Below are 17,203 nucleotides of genomic sequence, written 5' to 3' on the forward strand. Positions count from 1 at the left end.
ACAGAGAAACACAAGCAGCAAGATAGACAGGATAACGAAGCCGAAACTCTCGTCCGTTAATCGGGATGTGGAAGGGATAGAGAAAGAGAATTACAGGCGTAAATGTACAGACAGATAGATGAAGATGGGATGCCTTGGACTATTCTCCTCGGCCTGACACCGTCTCCCATTGTGCTCTATTGTTGGAGCACGCAATATCTGACGCGGGTATTTCAAGAACGAGCGACAATTACTGTCCTACCGGGACAAGGATGTGCCAGAATCGGATCAGCCATTCTGAGACAAGGTCTCCTCTCATCGGACCTCTCCTCGTGTACTAGCACCGGTACAGTTACGTCGGACGAGATTGTCGACTTCAATCGGTTCTGGTGGACGAGGGTTCCTCTACCTACGACTGATTATACGACGAATAACTCGCTGTTCCGGACTCGTTCCACGTTAGTTTTCGCACCATGACAATCTGATTTGCTTGGTGGAATTAGCATCGATGGAGTGGATTAGTTGGCCGGATTTCTATTATACGAACGGCACGACTAGGGAATGAAATGTTTATATTAATTTTATTCAAGTTTGAGAAATGATTGTACAGAGTGGCGTTCTCTGTTTGTAGAATATAAATACAAGTAGCTGATAAAAGATGGTGGAAGGCACAAGTCGAATTGAGGCGTTTCCTTCTAAATTTATGGTAAATATACAGGTTTCGAATTTTCTAGTCAAATAGTTTCGATATTATACAGTATTTATTTTAGTTTGTGTTATAAATATAAAGAAGTATTATAATTATGTAAATATTAAATTATTAAATAACATTAAATTTCGCAAATGTTTGAGATATTTGTTTATTTTTGTTCTTCTTTCCTTTCTTCTTCCTAATCCTTTCTTCTAAATTCTTTTATACAAAGTTGCATTTTAAAGCACAGATTAACATGCGAAGTGGAAGTCTTGTAACTCCATAGGGGAAGCAATGAACCGCTACTGTATTAAGTTTCGTAAATTAGAAAACCAACGATGCACAAATAATTAGAGAATTGTTTATACAAAATAGATAAATTTTCCAAACGATTCGTACAATTCACTATTTTATCGTATGATGTCTTTCTCCTCGATTGCATAATCAATATTTATAACATCATCGTCAGGAAAAGTGTCGTTTGAATTTCTTCAAAAACATGTAAGCCAGTTATAAAGAACGCGTTGTAGGAAACAGAAAGAATATTAAAAAAGCCATCAGAACCGAAGAAGAACTTAGCAACCGCTGAATCACAATAAAGCAATGCAAGAGTATCCGATGGTAGAACTTGAAAGGTTTCGTCTGCCTCCATTCCACTCATATGAAAGCAAACGATACTGGAAGCCGTATCCAAAAATATTTAATCAAGCTTTTCTGTTAATTGCAGGTAGAAATTTCGGTATACGACTTTCTATTTTGCGCTTTGTTGTTCTTGCTACTTTGTTTCAGGTAGATATTCGTACACCGCCGCATCTGTTACCGCATTTATATACTAACTGATTATACCTGACTGTAATAAATTTCGCATCATTTAGTGAAACTTCCATACGATCACAACAATTTGATACTACAGAGATGAAACGTGAAACCTAATAAAAAGAAAAGTTTCATTGAAAATGATGACTACGCATACTTACTTCTTGTAGCATCTGCGTGTGTCGTACAACTCTCGATCAAACGGCTACTTTTCACGAAAAAAGAAAAAATCTACCGATTGCAAATATCTCTCTTCGTTCCTTATTCCACAAACACGAATATATTTTCCTACCGATTCGAAACTACCACTTCGTTTCGAGCTTTTATTCAAACATACACGCATTAGATGTGTCACCCGTAGAAGGCGAACAAGCATACGGTGCGGCGCGTTGTTCGTAGAAACGCAGCTACGTGGTGCGTGTCAGGTTGAAAGCGAAACGAAAGCAAAAAAAAAAAGGGGCAAACAGGCCGGGGCAAAGCGGAGCAAGGCAAAGCAACACAGAGTCGCGAAGTGGAATTCAAAAGCGTTTGGGATTAAGCGCGGCGGTTTCAACTCTCTCGGCAAAATTCGACGTCGCTTTATTCCAACCTCGAAACGACGAATGGGCGAATGCGAATTCTGAAACGTCTCATCCGACCGGCGAATTAACGTTAGGCGCGGAACGAAATTCGTACGCGAAACTTGCAGAAAATCATAGGAAATTCGGCTGTGTTTCAAACCATTCCAATCAGCCCCGCCCCGATTCTACCAGACTGTTTAACCACCTCGTTTCTCTCCTACTCGTGGCGGGATGCGTTTCCTCATAAACGAGCGCTTCAACGTTTGACTAGATGATTGGAAACCGTAATTACATGTAGAAATGCGCGGCTGTGCGCCGCGGACCGATTGATCGCGCCCGGAAAAAGTAAATCGTCGTAAGTCGATTACTATCCGGAGGGCTCGATAGATCATCCTGACTCAATCGTCGAGCTCTACGTATCGGTTATTTAGAAACTGCACTCGTGTAAAGTGTAAATGGATTTTATGCTTGGATTAATCGCGTACGAGATTAAAATTTAACTTCGAGATTTTATGTAAAGGTACAATAGATTTCAAATGTTCCGAGATCTAAGTTCCTACTACTTTTACATTTTAAATAATACTCTTTCAATCTGAATTGGAATTCAATATAAAATTATTGAAGATTCAAATGTAATTGAAACGTTCGTGAACGTTGAACACTGAACAAAATAATTTTGCTTGTTCGTGAGAGTAAAGATCATCGTTATTTTTCCATCAAACTAAATTAAAGCTCATACCGCGAAAAACAATCGAAAATGCAAAAAAATTATAGTACTCACTCCTTTCTTTCGGCATTCGCGTTTCACCAAACAAAAGAAAAGAACTTTTAATCTTACCTGAAACAAAAAATCAAAAGAATTCTATTAGATCAAGTTCCAAAGTGCGAGCAATTAGCGCAAAGTTGACAAATCTAACTAATGACGCAAGACGATGGGTCGATACCTCCTTTCGTTCCAATATAATTATTATAACAATTAATTTGTAATTAACTAATAGATACAGCGATCCGCGAGCCACCCACTTCTTTGAACTCTCTCATTTAAAATTCATCTCGATCCAACATCGAGGTCTAATCACCGTTTCCCATACGAATTTTCAAAAGATATTACGCTGTTGACTGAAAGGTAATTTATATGTACGATATTTTATTATAAGATCATCGATATTTATTCTAAATTAAACTTTGAATTTTAACGTTATTCTATCAATTTCTATAAAGTAATATAAAACATTATAACACCTATATGATATAATAATCTTATCCTCACAAATTAATTCCAGCATTTTTACTAAAACTTGAAGTTTCTACATCTCATTGGGATTATAAATTTTCAATTAAACGAAACAATCGATCGCGCCACACTCGATTATACTGCAACCGTCTAATAGAATCATCAAGCGCCGTGAACTCATCAAGCTCGTCCTACTTTCTGCGCGGCGTGCATTCATATTTCACTATGTATTGTGCTCGTAGAGAGGTTCGCCGTGCGAATAGCCGAGAACCAACTCGGACACGATGGTCCACAGGGTTGGGACTGAGGAATTGTTTCGCCGCTCCTGAGCCCGGATGGAAAGTAACAGTGACACGCTTTTGCGACTGTAGGGTCGTTAAAGATGACATGTCGCTCCGACTTTGCTATATGCCATCTGTTCAGCTGTTCCCGTTTATGATCCACGATCCACCTGATACCGGAACCTCTATCGTGTTTTGACCTTTGACAATAGTTTCGTTTGTAGATTCTTGGCATGAATAACGTTATATAACCGTAGGGATTGTTGATCAAGCTGTAAACTTGTAGCCTGCACTGACATTAACTCTCTTGTTCTCCTCGGATCCGCATAATACGATCCGAGACGAATGTGATATTTCGCTAGACGTTGCTGAGACGTAACGGTTTTTTAAATATTTGGCTTCAACATTCAACGTTCGATGTATTTGTATTCTATTAATATCTTGCATATTCCATGCTTTTCCTCGAAATTATACACGAAAAAATATTCGAAGAATTACAAATGTGAAGAAGGAGCGACGAGAACAACGGATTTAACCCAAAGTTAAACACCGAGATGAGATATATCATTTATTATAGGAAAAAATTGTCAATAAACTTCGAGAAATAAAGGGAGCGTTGAAATATTCAACAACTTAAAAAATGGTGCATCAAATGTGAATCGTACCATACTCGTCCCTACTAAATCTATAGAAAACGTCCTAGAAGACATTCCACGTATGATTACACTTATGAAAAGTCTAATGCGCCTTTATTCCAATCATAATTTACGTCGCGCTTAATCCTTATATCACCCTTGGAAAATATTAATCCCTACATAATCTATTTCACGAACTTCCAAAAAATCTCTAACACCTGCACAAAACTCGATCCTCACCCAAACAACTCGAAAACACGGCCATCGCGCGATTTCGCGACTAACGAGTCGAGTAAACAAACGAAGGTGATAAATTACAGATTAAGCCCTCCTCCTTCTCCAACGATCCCGGCGAGGAGGGATGAACTGCCTCGGAGCGGAATCAGTATATTCCTAGAAAAATCCATGGGCCACTTAAAAACTAATTTCGCGATTCGCGGCCGCGTTTACGTGGGCGGTTCCAATTAGTCGCGGACGAAACTCGGCCGTTAAAAAATGATCGAGCGGAATGAAATTCGCGTTACCGTTTCAATTAGCGAACGGAGTGCAGGCAGCCGAGAAACGACGATATCTCTGTTGCTCGCATAAATTAAACGTTGCACGGGTTGCACCTCGATTATTTACGTCGATTCCGTACGAATCGTGAAATTAAGTTGGCATCACCAACGGCGAACACCTGTAACAATAATTAATGGCGCGGCCGGTGTCGCTTAACGAGCATCGTCCGACTTATGGCTTACAAACACGCGCTTTACCTTAAATTTTAATTAAACTGCCGACTCTCTGGAATAATCCGGCGGACACGCCGTGAAGAAAATTCCCCTGGACCAGCGCGGGCCAGGAGATCCTTCGCCAGAAGCGGAGAAGGTGAAACCAGAGGCGGAGAGAGAAGGGACGAAATATTCCTACGACTCAGGTTGCTGGAGCATATCGCGCGAACGAAACTTGCCTCTCCCTTTGCTGCTCGCCGCTGCACCGTACAATGCAATCTTCGCCGGTCCGCGGGCACAATGGCGAAGTTACTGAACTTCTCGAATAAATCAAACGGAGCAAAGATAAAATTGTAATGAGCGCGGAGATAGAGAAATTTATGTGTCTACGTCCCTGCGAGCGAGAAGAAGAGTCCACGCTCGGGCAAAGAATTGCTCCGGGATGAATTGCGTGTAGGTACTTGCGTGTCACGTTTCTTCTTTACTTCTTCGCCTCTGGTCTACGTTTTAAAAGATCGCCATTGTGCTTTGTCATTTTCATTCGATGCCTGACAATGGTTCCACGATTCTCGTTTCGTACGTGGGCGGATCCCGCGATCGATCGAGAGGTTAATTCGATTGTTCGTAAATTCACTCATCTTTAAAACTGCGACATTTTTCCAATGTTTATGCTATACACTTTTTAAGGTAAATCGTAGATGTGCTATAAATTTTGTTTACTGTTGAGAAGACGGTGTTGTAATGTGTAAATGAGAGCGATATGTGTACAGTACGTTGTTTAAATACAAAGATTAATTTTTATTTTCAGAAAATAAAGAAAGATAAGACACATATTTGTTTCATTGCTATTACTTTTTTTGTTGATTAACCTGAACTTTGGAAATAACTTTTCTTTTAACTTTTAATTACTTTTCTTGCTTTTATTTCTTGTTATTTCGTTGATCCATTTAAGTTTCCACGCAATTTTCGCCAAATTTCGTGGTTCGTAATAAGTCTTACTTCTTTCAGATCGTTACACCGAATCGAACGTCACATTGTAGATTAGGCGAATACTTTAGTAGAAGTTCCAAGCTGATAACTATCGCGACTAATCAAATGTAGTGCTTAACAGAACATTGTGGGTCATTTTGATTAAATGCGCTCTCCATAGAAATGAGTTTAGTTGGCAACTCCCTTTAATCTCAAGTATCCATAAATTCAGCTAGTTTGCCGTGTAAGTGGTTTCGGGAAAATCTGTTTAATTGGAAGAGAAAAATTTATTCGCTCGACGATGACAACTATAACGACAGTGCAAGAACTAATTACCGACACAAAGCAACTTAATTCATTATTTAATTCATTCTGTTAATTTAAAGACTATGACTATCGATATCGCATCATGACGTATAACGTTATTGTCAAATTGTTTGTTATTTCGTACATTTCACATTGCACCAATACGGCTAATGACTGTTTAAGTATTCTACAGAAATTCTTTCTTCCTAATAACCCAGATTTTACAACTAATTAAACGACTGATTTTTTAAATACGTTTGAATTCGTACATATAGATGAAACCTTCTGAGCGATTCTTCGAAAATATTTTACACTTCGATGATCATTCGTCCAATTAGCGCAGAAAATAATATTCGCTTTACGCGATTCATCGCTCCTTTACCTTCGCCATTTCGCGCTACGTACTCCACATCCAATCGCATCTAGCGTCGTTTATTTAACGAGGAAACTGAAAATCAAGTGGCTGGTTCGGTCTTAAGAGGATCACGGGAACGAGAACGAAATTTCAAAATCCAGCGCTTGAAGCGGCGCGGTTCCGTTCGCGGAACAGCAAACGAAATGGTTGAGAAGTAGTTACCACGGCCTGAATTCGCGTAATCTGCAACGTGCTAATGAAATGCATCTCATCAAGGAGATCCGAGAAACGAGAAATTCAGCATTGATCAGGCTCGACGAGGATGCGACTCGAGGTGGACTCCACTAGAAAGCGCTGTTACGGCCACATAACAGCCAGCCAGAGTAACCCTATTAACGGAATCCTTTAAATCCTGCTGCCTATGAGGCTCTGCTATAGTGTCGGTGGCTCTGCTTTTGGATTTCGTACGGATGTGTAGAACGGTAGCGACGAGAAGCTTGGCCAGATGAGAAGCTGCAAGGGGATGGTTTTTGGCCTACTCGACGCACTATGACCCTAGGAGTTAATCTTCGCTTAATTGCCCGTTTTATGGGTCCCTGTTGTGCCAAATCAACTATCCGAAGGATGCATAAATGGCAGCATCCATCTTGCGTGAACTGTACTTCGGTTCGTTACGTGCGGACGAGTGCCATTTATTGTCCCTTGGCTTTGGGATTAAAGTTGCTGTTCCATGATTACTACTCACGTATGATATAATGTATATGCACAGAGACAGCCAATAATCTCGAACATTTTCGTTATTTGCAATAATATGAAAAAAAAACGCGATATACAAAATTCGAATATCAAATTACGCCGGTCGATATTTTATTTCGTAACTGTATTATTTTTAAACTAAAATTCAAAACAGAATGATCGGTAATATTTTCCCAGGTTTTCCATTAATAAAATGGTTGTTCGTTACCTAAACGATTGTTTAAAAAATCTATCGCGTATTAAATGCAAGATACAGACTTTTATCTCATTGAAATGTAATTCATTCGAAGAAGAAATCCAATTAATTTCCATCGAGCAGTGCTTGGAAACACCCGACCAAATAATTATTTCGTGTTTCGTCGTGCCACGTTATTTCGTCCGCCCCTATAAATTAGACGTGTCCTCAAGCAGCCTCTCGATCCTAACATTTAATGGAACATTTTTAAGGCGAAGGCCGTTTAACGAGCGCGCTTGCTGCCGCTTCGCGTAATTAGCCGCCGTTTGTGGCTAATTTTCATTAGCGATACCTTCGCCAAAGGAACATCCTTACGAAGTACTTTTGCCATTTCGTGCACGGATCACTCGTTGGATAAAGTCGTACTCCTTTCTCGGTGCAATCGAGAGAAACTGTCGGATTAGACCAGAAGAAGGATTACGAAGATTCGTTTGGAACGTGTTTTCAGATTTTCCAATAGAAAGAAACGTGCAAGTAGAAATGTCTTACGAGATAACTCCGTAATTAATCACTCGAGATTTCTAAGAAAATTTAGAGACCTGAATTTCCACGTTAAACCACACATATTAAAACGTACTGCGATACGTTGAATTTATTCCGACGAATGGTCAATTTGTAGAATAGAAATCTCGTTGGTTTGAAAATTTTATAGCAATTTGCTAATATATATATTTTTTATTTCAATAATACGTAAGCGGTAATCTTTGATCAAATCATCGAATCATTTCGAAATTGCGAGAAATACGACGAAATATCGTTAATTCGCATGAAAACGTTGTGGTTACTGATTTCACGTATTCTCTCTAATATGTTGTAACTATTTTAGAATTATAAATCCCATTTTATTACACTTTCTGACCAGCGTAGCTCAAGCAAAGTACAGTTACATCAAGCAGTAAAAAGTGAATAATTTCCAAAGTAACTTGAAATAATTCGCAATAAACATGCCCCTTGCCGATTACGATGAATATTACTCCGAAACAAACACGTCAAGAAATGTTCAGAGTTTCCATCGTTCCACGATGTACTAATAAAAACACGGCTTTAAACCTACGGCAAGAACCACGAATATGTCGTCTAATCGTCGTGAAAGTTTCAAATCTGAGCTGTTCGTCTTGTTGTTCGTTGTTGCGTGAACAACGATCTACATCTCTTGCGTATACATCTTGAAGCAAGAAGCGGGTGCGAGGCGTTTCAGCCGAGCGAAACGTGCAAGGAGACGGCAGGTCGACGTGGGGCGGCTAAATTCATCAACCCTGGCACACGAGGCACAAGTGGCGTTCCTAGTACACGAGCGGCTTTATTTGTCGGTGCACGTACACCCGTTGGGTTCCTTTCATTCGTGGCCTACATATCTTCGTTTCTTGCCGTTACACGGCTTCCATAAAAGTGTCGACTAAATCATCACGCGTCCTCACTCTTAACCACACCGTCGTCCCATTTTCGTGCCAGCTATCCAGCTTTCCGATTAGGGGAAACACTCTCACGGGATCGTGAGCTTTTATCAAGGGGCAACGCGTACCGATCGTCTTGCGAGACGAGCGCGTTCTGCCGGCGTGCACACGAATACGATGATCCGCGTGGTTTTCATCGTGCAAAGAGTCAGTTCAAAAGGAACTGAAAAGCGTGTCTTTCATTAAGAGCGACGTTACCCTGATAGGTCGCAATTAGTTGCGGATGAGACGCGGGGTGAAGTACAGTCGTAGAGTTCTGCGGAATATTTCAAGATTTCCAAGCACTGGCATTGTTGCAAGTAGACCGCGGACATTTGTGCAAATTCGTACGTTTGCGAGTAAAATTGTAAGAAAGTAAAGACCTAAGAAGAGGTTTGTTTCATCCGTTGAGCATTCACAGCTGGATGTCACCACAGTGGCGACAAAATTTCTCTTCGAACTGTATTTATTGTTTCGTTTACTCGATAATGCATCTGATGTGATCCATTATCCAGCGATCATCTTCGATATCGAATTGGTCGACAAACAGTAAACAAAGTTGTTCTAAAAATGTGAATGTCGCGTGGCATGTCGTGGCTCGTCACTTCGGACAGTCTTAGCTGGTAAACTCGATCATCGAGACAAAGGTGAGAGCGTACAGGACGTTCGAATTTGTAGGAAATCCGTGGAAGGTACGATTGCCTGCTTAATGGCGCGTCCGCTCGTAAATGGTAATCGTGGACGACCTGTCGACAAGATCGGGGTACAGCCGCGTGCTTCCGCCGCTTATCGAAGGAGTCTATCGAAAATCGAAAGGTACTGGGGTGGTCGTAAAACTGGCGGCGGACAAGCTGTTTGCGTTGAAACTTGCGTGGCCACCGAGTTTATGCGCCATTTCGCGGCTTCCTTCGCGCCATATCCCGGACAACCGTTTTCCGTTTCGGTGACGTCCGAAATCTTATGGTAGCCAACGCTCGTGGTAACTCGCACGGCTGACTGTCGCACGGTTATCACGTTCGTTCGGCCAGCAAGATGTTAAATGTATCGGAACGATTTTACTTCTGACTGGAAGTCGTGAACGAAAACTACGAATCGCGTAAAGAATTTAATTTAGTTAGGAAGGCAGGAACGATGCTAACTTTTCGATATTATACGGTGTTATTGAGTTGGCAACTAAGTGATTGCGGATTTTGTCATTAGATGGTAATGTCAAAATCCGCAATCACTTAGTTGTGAATCCAATACTTTTACAGTGATATATATTTTGGAATTCATCGGATACGTGTGTATATATGCGTTAGTTGTAAATGAGTTACCAAAAGCGAACGATAGTATTGGACTGTTAAATACTTTTAATTTATAGTAATCAATGATCAGATTTCGTTTTACTGTCTTATTAGTAAACTAATTTTCCATGTGGATCATTGATTTTCGTAAATACGAATTAATCCTTAATCTTGATCGAATCGATTTGTCCAAGTTTATTGTTATAATTTTATAAAATTGATGCGGGAATACGACCATAAAAACTATTTAAACATATCTAACAAATACGTCTATAAATATTTATTAATACTCTTAAATACTAATGTATTCATTGATTTCACGAAAAGTATAATTTCTTAAATATTTGAATCAATTCGTGCGTACTCTAATCGTGAATTTTTCTTAAATTAAATTACGTGTTCAGGTAAAATAGTCTTCGTTTCGAAAAGATCATTTTGAAACTTTACAAAAATAGACACCGTATTCCTCCATCGTTTCTTAATATCATTAACCATACAAAATATAATAATTTATGCTTATTTCTTCCCAAAACATTACTTTATTTAAAATTTTCACAGCTGCGATTAAACAAATCGAATGCGTTTACTGGATTTGTTTCCGTAAAATCTCAGTTTTACGAAAAAGGACGATTACAACGGAACATTCGTACATGTGTCCATCGAGCATTCCTTTGTCATCGATCCGCTGCGCTGATTGGAACGATGAAATGTTCGAAGTAAAGAGAACTCGACACGGGAATCATAGCTCTCGATCGAGCAGTATCGCGGTGAAATCCGAACTTGAGGAATGGCAGGTATTTGTAAACCGTTGCATCGAGATAGGTGAACGAGTGAATACTGTTTGAAGGAAAGTAAAAAATATTGTCGATTTTTAAGTCTCGCGAATGCGATACGTTTTGTATTTTTATCGCGCGTCTTTCGTGTCTTTCAACGTTTTCTTGTCTGTTTATTCGAGTAACTTGCGATAAGTTACTAATAATGTTTCGTCAAGATAAATTTTAAAGGTACAGGCTCCTTTCTAAAGATCTTTATATTCTCATGGTACAGTGTACATATTCTGTTAAATATTTATTTTTAATTTAAATATTCCAGGAAACGTTCCGGGTAAAAGAAGCATACTTTCAAGAGGTAGAGAAATTTCAGCAGACGTGAAATGCAGGTAAAGTATTTTCCGGTGCTGTTTCAATATTATCCCGTGCTGTCGATTAAATGCAATACTAACGTACGATCAGTTTCAACCGGAAAAGTATGTTACAAACAACGCACAACCGATAGCATATCCTTAAACAAACAGCTTCTTATCAGCGTATATTGTTCAGCTTCTATACATTTCACTCGTCAAGCTGTCATTAAACTTTCAACGATCAATTGCACATACGCCTCGGTCGTTACGAACGAAGCTATTCAATATGCAAAACAGCAACCATTTTAATAATTGGATTTGTATAATTACAGGCAAGATGCGTAACACGAATCACCCAATACGACGTATTTATCATTGTTCAATGTGATTGGAGCCAACGTCGAAAATAAACAGAAGACGTCTGGCTTTTATATTTATGTGTATATTATACTTATAGTTATTTGACAACAAACCTTCGTCCCAAATTAAAACAGTACAAGATTATAAATTGGATCTTGGAAATTAATTTTCTCTACCTCTGTGACGAACATTAGGTCGTCCCAAAAATTTCCTTCGTTTTACTAATAATAAATGCACAACGTTTTCGCAACACGACTCAATAAAATAATGTAAAACAAAAAATATCGTGCAACTATTACTTCCTTATAAAAACGGAAGAAAATTTTGGGACAACCGAATAAATTAGCAATTCGCAAACGTTTTGTTCCATAAGAATCATACATTTTCCGGACAAGTTTCGAGCGTCCGAAATTATCCATTCTATAGGATAACCGATCCAAGCCCCAGCTTTTGCACCCTATCCGGCTCTTTCGGCCATCTCTCCAAGCTCATTAATGGCAAAATTGTGTCGACTGACCCGGGACGCGACGTCCAAACACGATCGCCGTATAATTCGAGCGATTCAATTTGCCAAAGTTGAGAGAATCGAGGCCGGGTCTCGTAACGGTCGACTCGGTTCCTCCATTTCGCGCAATTACTTTTCGTTCGAAGCCGGGCAGCAGCAGAGTCGCGTGGATCTGCCAGCATGGCCCGCCACCGACGCTCTTTATCCAAGGCAGAGCGAAGGCGGCAACACGCGGCCAACGAAGAAAGAGGCTGTTCCATCCAGATAAGTGAGATAGGAAGGAGTTTCTCTTTGCTCGGCAAGTTTGCCCAGGCCAAAGCAGATTTCGTGGCCGAGGATTTGCGCTGCTATCCGAAAGCATCGTATAAAATTAGGCCCCCTATTTCCCTCCTTTTGCTCGCTATCTCTTTCCTTCCACGTTCATCACGGTTCTTGTGATATCGGGACAGCGCGCCGCCATTTCCTTCGAACGCACCCTCCCTTCGATCTTCCTATCGTCCTCTCTATCGTTCCAATCGTCGTTCCACGATTCATCCTCCTTGTCGTTGGCCCCGTAGCTTCGACTCGAGAACGGGTCACCGTCGTCTCTTTTTCCCTATCATCGAATTCGTTCTTTGATCCTTCGCCGGGACTCGTATTATCGGGCCGATCGATCTTCGCGCAGGCGAGCGAGGAAGAAGCGCGCCGGCAAGCAACGGCGACAAGCAAGCAACCGGGGAGGAACAAGCGGAAGCACGGGAAACGATATTCCCGAGGAGCGGCCTGACAAATTCATTCCATCTCGCGGGAGACGCGACATCGCCATACATTTATATCGCAGCGTGCTGGATGGATACGCCGCCGGATATCGAGGATCCGCGTGAAAAACTGCCGATGGATGTGTCTTTGGCCCCTCTCCATTCGCCCACGCCTAGCATCTTACCACGAGACTCTCTTCCCTCTATCTTTCTACGTCTTCCTTTCACCAGACACGCTACCTCTATCTCCGTCTCACCCGCGTAGTTTCTTCTATTTCAGCAGATACCGACGCCACTTTCGCAGACAGCCTCTGGGGTCTGGCATATTAATGCTTTATGGTAATGCTGTCGGCGGAGCGCGAGCGGTTTCGTATCGGTATTTCGAAGAAGCGCCGAGAAATGGAAACCACCGGACATTTATCACTTTTGTTGCGAATTCGGGGCCGTTGCTAGTCGTAGATGCGTTTAATTGTTTTTCTTTTCTCCTACTACTTCCCCCTCCGCCCTTCCCCGTTTTCTTTTCACATTTTTTTTCCTCCGCGTGCTTTTTGGGAGTCAGATGAATCTCCGGAGTGACAAGGCTGCGATCCATTAAGGGAACACGACTGTCAGATGAATTTATGCGGGATATCTGTCGTGGGAAGCTGGCTCGCTTCCGTGAATCGTTTGGCAATTATGCGGGTCTCGGCGAGATTTTTGCGTTCAAAGATTAAACGCGGATAGTTATTAACGCGTCTGAAATACGCGGTGATGATAGCAACGAACACGAAAGGGACATAAATTTCACGCGATTCTTTCGTAATTCGAAATAAGCACGTGGAAAGTACTTTGGTGTAGCGTTGCTCAAAAGAAGAAAAGCCGGTATTACGAAATAGTGAATAGGTTTCCTTTTCCCCTCTTTAGCAACATGAAAGCTCAAAGTAAAATTACGAATTCATTACCTGTTTACTTTGTGTTTTTAAGTGTATTATCTCTTGATTAACATTTTTTATATGTACACACCGTATGTAAGCAGTTTTATAAATACATAGACTCAAATCTATTCCATTTTAATTACATTAAACTCGGCTATTAAAACGAAACTCCAATTAAAAATTAGCATAATAATCGTCAAGCGTCTTCCAGATGAACATATGTATTCATTTATGTAAACTACGCTTAAATTTTAAACGACATTCCCTAACTAGGATTTTATCTAACGTACGTATTAAAGATAATAGTTGAATAAATTGTGACCACACTGTTATTACGTTCAACTATTTCGCAAGATTTCCTCCACCTGCCACGCATTACCATCACCACCTTTGGGTATTTTAATCGTTATCAAGTAATTTGTAAACGGCTGCAGAAAATTATAATATTAACCGAAATATGAAAATCCAGCTTCAATTTATGTTCCCTCCTGTTCACCGCTTATCCGTAATTTGATTTCTGATTCTGTCATATCGTTCCATTCTTTCAGAGAAATGAAAAATTCCATTCGAAAGCAGAATGCGAGTCTCGATTGCAAGCTCATACGAAGTAACGAAATACTTTCTCAAACGCGTTCGTTCAAGCTTTTTTCAATAGCTTCAGTTCCAAAAATTATTGCTAAGAATATAAAAAATCTATCGCGCTACGTGACATATAACGTGTATGAATATATTCTTCACGCTACGCGCGAGTAGATTTAATTACACGTAAGAATATTTCTTTCAATAAATCCATATACCTAATTATAGCTAAACGGATAATATAAACCAAGCTCACTTTCATTCTAGCGACGATTCTTTCAAATTCTAGTTCCTTTAAAAGACCAGGCATGAAAACAATTTCCTGTCGTCCGACCATTCCATTTCGTCGTCAATCATCAAGACATCGAATCTCCTCGTTCGATCATTCGTATGCCTCCCAGCTTCTCACATCCATTCCAAAAATCTACTTCAAAAACGACAAAAAAAAAAAAAAAACAGTTGGTAGCAACCCCAAACGCGAATTGTTACAAAAGCCAAACGGCATTCGTTTTTCCACGATATGACCACATTCGTTCCACAAAAATTGTCGATCGTCTACCCTTCGAAAGAGAGATATCATCCAACGAAAATTTTTTAAAATTCAACATCCGAGTGCTATGAACATTTTTCATTGATTCGCACGTGGAATATTATCGTTCGCGTTTTGTCCACGTGTTACTGTGGTCCAGGTCGAAGCACTGACTATTCTTTCGCTAAGAAATCAATTTTCTCATATTCGGTATTTATCGAACTTGCGTTACTTTCTAAACGTCCGTCGCTTTCCAGAACGACGAAATTAACCACATTTAATAAAAATTCTGACACCTTTCTTTTTTTTTTTTTTTTTTGAAAGTTGGACAAACAAAAATTCTGGATGGACAAATGTGGTGAAATCGTGGTCAAGCGCGATCCGCTTAAAAGTCGATGAGAAAGTTTGCAGGACGCAGATGCCACATTTTTGGAAATTTTCATTCGGCGATAACATTTTTTCGAAGAGTGGATCGTGGTCAAATCGTGGACAAACGAGCGCCGCTTGATTTTTGCAAAAATTCGCGTTTGGACGTTGGCAACTTTAGCCAGCTGAGAAAAAAAGGTCACAAAAAAAAAGCGACGTCTCCCTCTGTCTCCGCGAATCGCGCATTAAAACGAGAACGCGGTCTTTTTAAAGCAGCCCCAGAAAGCCAGAGGACCGGCTTCACGGCCGTCCCATTTAGCCAAGGACCAGGCGGCAGGCTGGGCGTGGAAAGATGGAAACTCGGAATGTCTCTGCGAGAGCGGCACACCACCCTCCTCAAGCGTATTATCACGCGTGAACAACGCGAGACTCTAGGAAATTAGCCGGTGCGTTATTATCGTGGCAGCCAGTGGCAGGTCCGTTGCTCGTAACAGCGTTACTATTGCGGGCTGCGAGCCGAAGAAGAGGCACATGCCCGTGTTAGCGGTGTTTTAATCCCCACTGAGCCAGTCGGTAAGTCGGGGAAGAGAGGACGCTCCCCGCATAACTCTTCATTCGCGAGGTTAGCCCCGGTATAACTGTAACTTACTTCCTCCAACTTTATCACGTGTGTGCGACTGTTTGCCTATATACAACTCAGACGCTCCAGCGGCCCGTGCACCCTCCGCTTTTCCCTGCTTTTCTCGACCATCGTTCCGTTTCACCGAATTCACCCTTCGTTCCGCCCAGGGCTAACGGCCGAGGGACGAGGGAGGCGGGACGATAGCAACGACGCCGGTGGTTCGCAACTCTACTTGTTTGAATAATTACTCACTCGGTACCGGAGTCGTTTGGAGGTGGACGGTGCTCGGCAAAAAATAAGATAAATAGAAGGAGGAGACCGGGGCCCGGGCTGGCGTGCATGCTACGACCCCGCGATTATCGTGGAAACTTTTTAAAGTGGAACGAGCTGTTTCACCGGTGAACGTCCACCTCTTCAAGATACCCGTATCCTTTTTCTTCCTCGATTGGCTGCGAGTTCGCAGGGATCATTCGGTTAATTTAGAGTATCGATGGACTCCAACATGTTTATTTTTTTATTCTTTTTCCTATTTATCCAACTTAACCGTTTCTCTCTTCTTCTCTTTTTCTTTCTTTCTTTCTTGGCTGGTGGAGAAAGAGCGTTGATACGGGTGGACGTTTAACTCTTGTACAGACGTAACGTCGTCATAGAGCTACTGAAACGTGATATTTATAGATCACGTACGAGATCACAGAGTCGGAAAGAAAAAGTGTTTCAGAGAATTAGCCTTTCTCTTTAAATCAAGGTTAACGTTTTGCTGAGACAAACGTATGGAAGAACAAGTGGTTTAAAGCATAGAAACCACACGATCTGCAAATAGAACGAGATGAACGATTTGTCAATGAGTGGTAACGTTCGATATTCATCGGGCAGCTGAACGACAACGCAATTACAGGTTTTCACAACTTTCGCCGTGCTATTTATTCTTACACCATCGAATACAACGGTTTCGCTATTTGTTTTTCGTTACAGTTCCGCCAGAGTCGATACAAAGTTTGCCAGTATTTCATTAATTTGTTTCCCTTTGCAGCTCTAGCGAAACGATAACACCGATATAAAGTTACCGTTCCATTAATTTGTTTTTCTTTTCAGCTGGCTGGCCAGCGAATCAAACAATATTTTTAGCATGGTCTCGAATCGTTGCGTAATTCTGCTTTCTAAATGGCCGTTTTTCTTGTTACATCGAAGTTACGTCGTAAAATCTGTTTTCGATGAAAATACA

General features: G+C 40.9%; 1 protein-coding gene across 8 annotated transcripts in view; it reads right to left on the reverse strand.

Moving 5' to 3' along the window:
• LOC122565939 (E3 ubiquitin-protein ligase MIB1) overlaps positions 1 to 17,203 on the reverse strand; it is a 674,113-nt gene that overhangs the window by 395,880 nt on the left and 261,030 nt on the right. The window contains exon 10 of one of the 8 annotated variants that reach the window (XM_043722496.1): positions 1,441 to 1,483. The exons of 6 other annotated variants lie outside the window; for them this stretch is intronic. In XM_043722496.1, the coding sequence (XP_043578431.1) occupies positions 1,456 to 1,483 (28 nt within the window). In that variant the 3' untranslated portion in view covers positions 1,441 to 1,455. Of the gene's footprint in view, positions 1 to 1,440; positions 1,484 to 2,865; positions 2,885 to 17,203 lie in introns of those variants that run through there. One more of the 8 variants, XM_043722499.1, reaches the window with a different exon arrangement.

Source organism: Bombus pyrosoma, linkage group LG3 (assembly GCF_014825855.1).
Source record: "Bombus pyrosoma isolate SC7728 linkage group LG3, ASM1482585v1, whole genome shotgun sequence".
Classification (NCBI taxonomy): domain Eukaryota; kingdom Metazoa; phylum Arthropoda; class Insecta; order Hymenoptera; family Apidae; genus Bombus; species Bombus pyrosoma.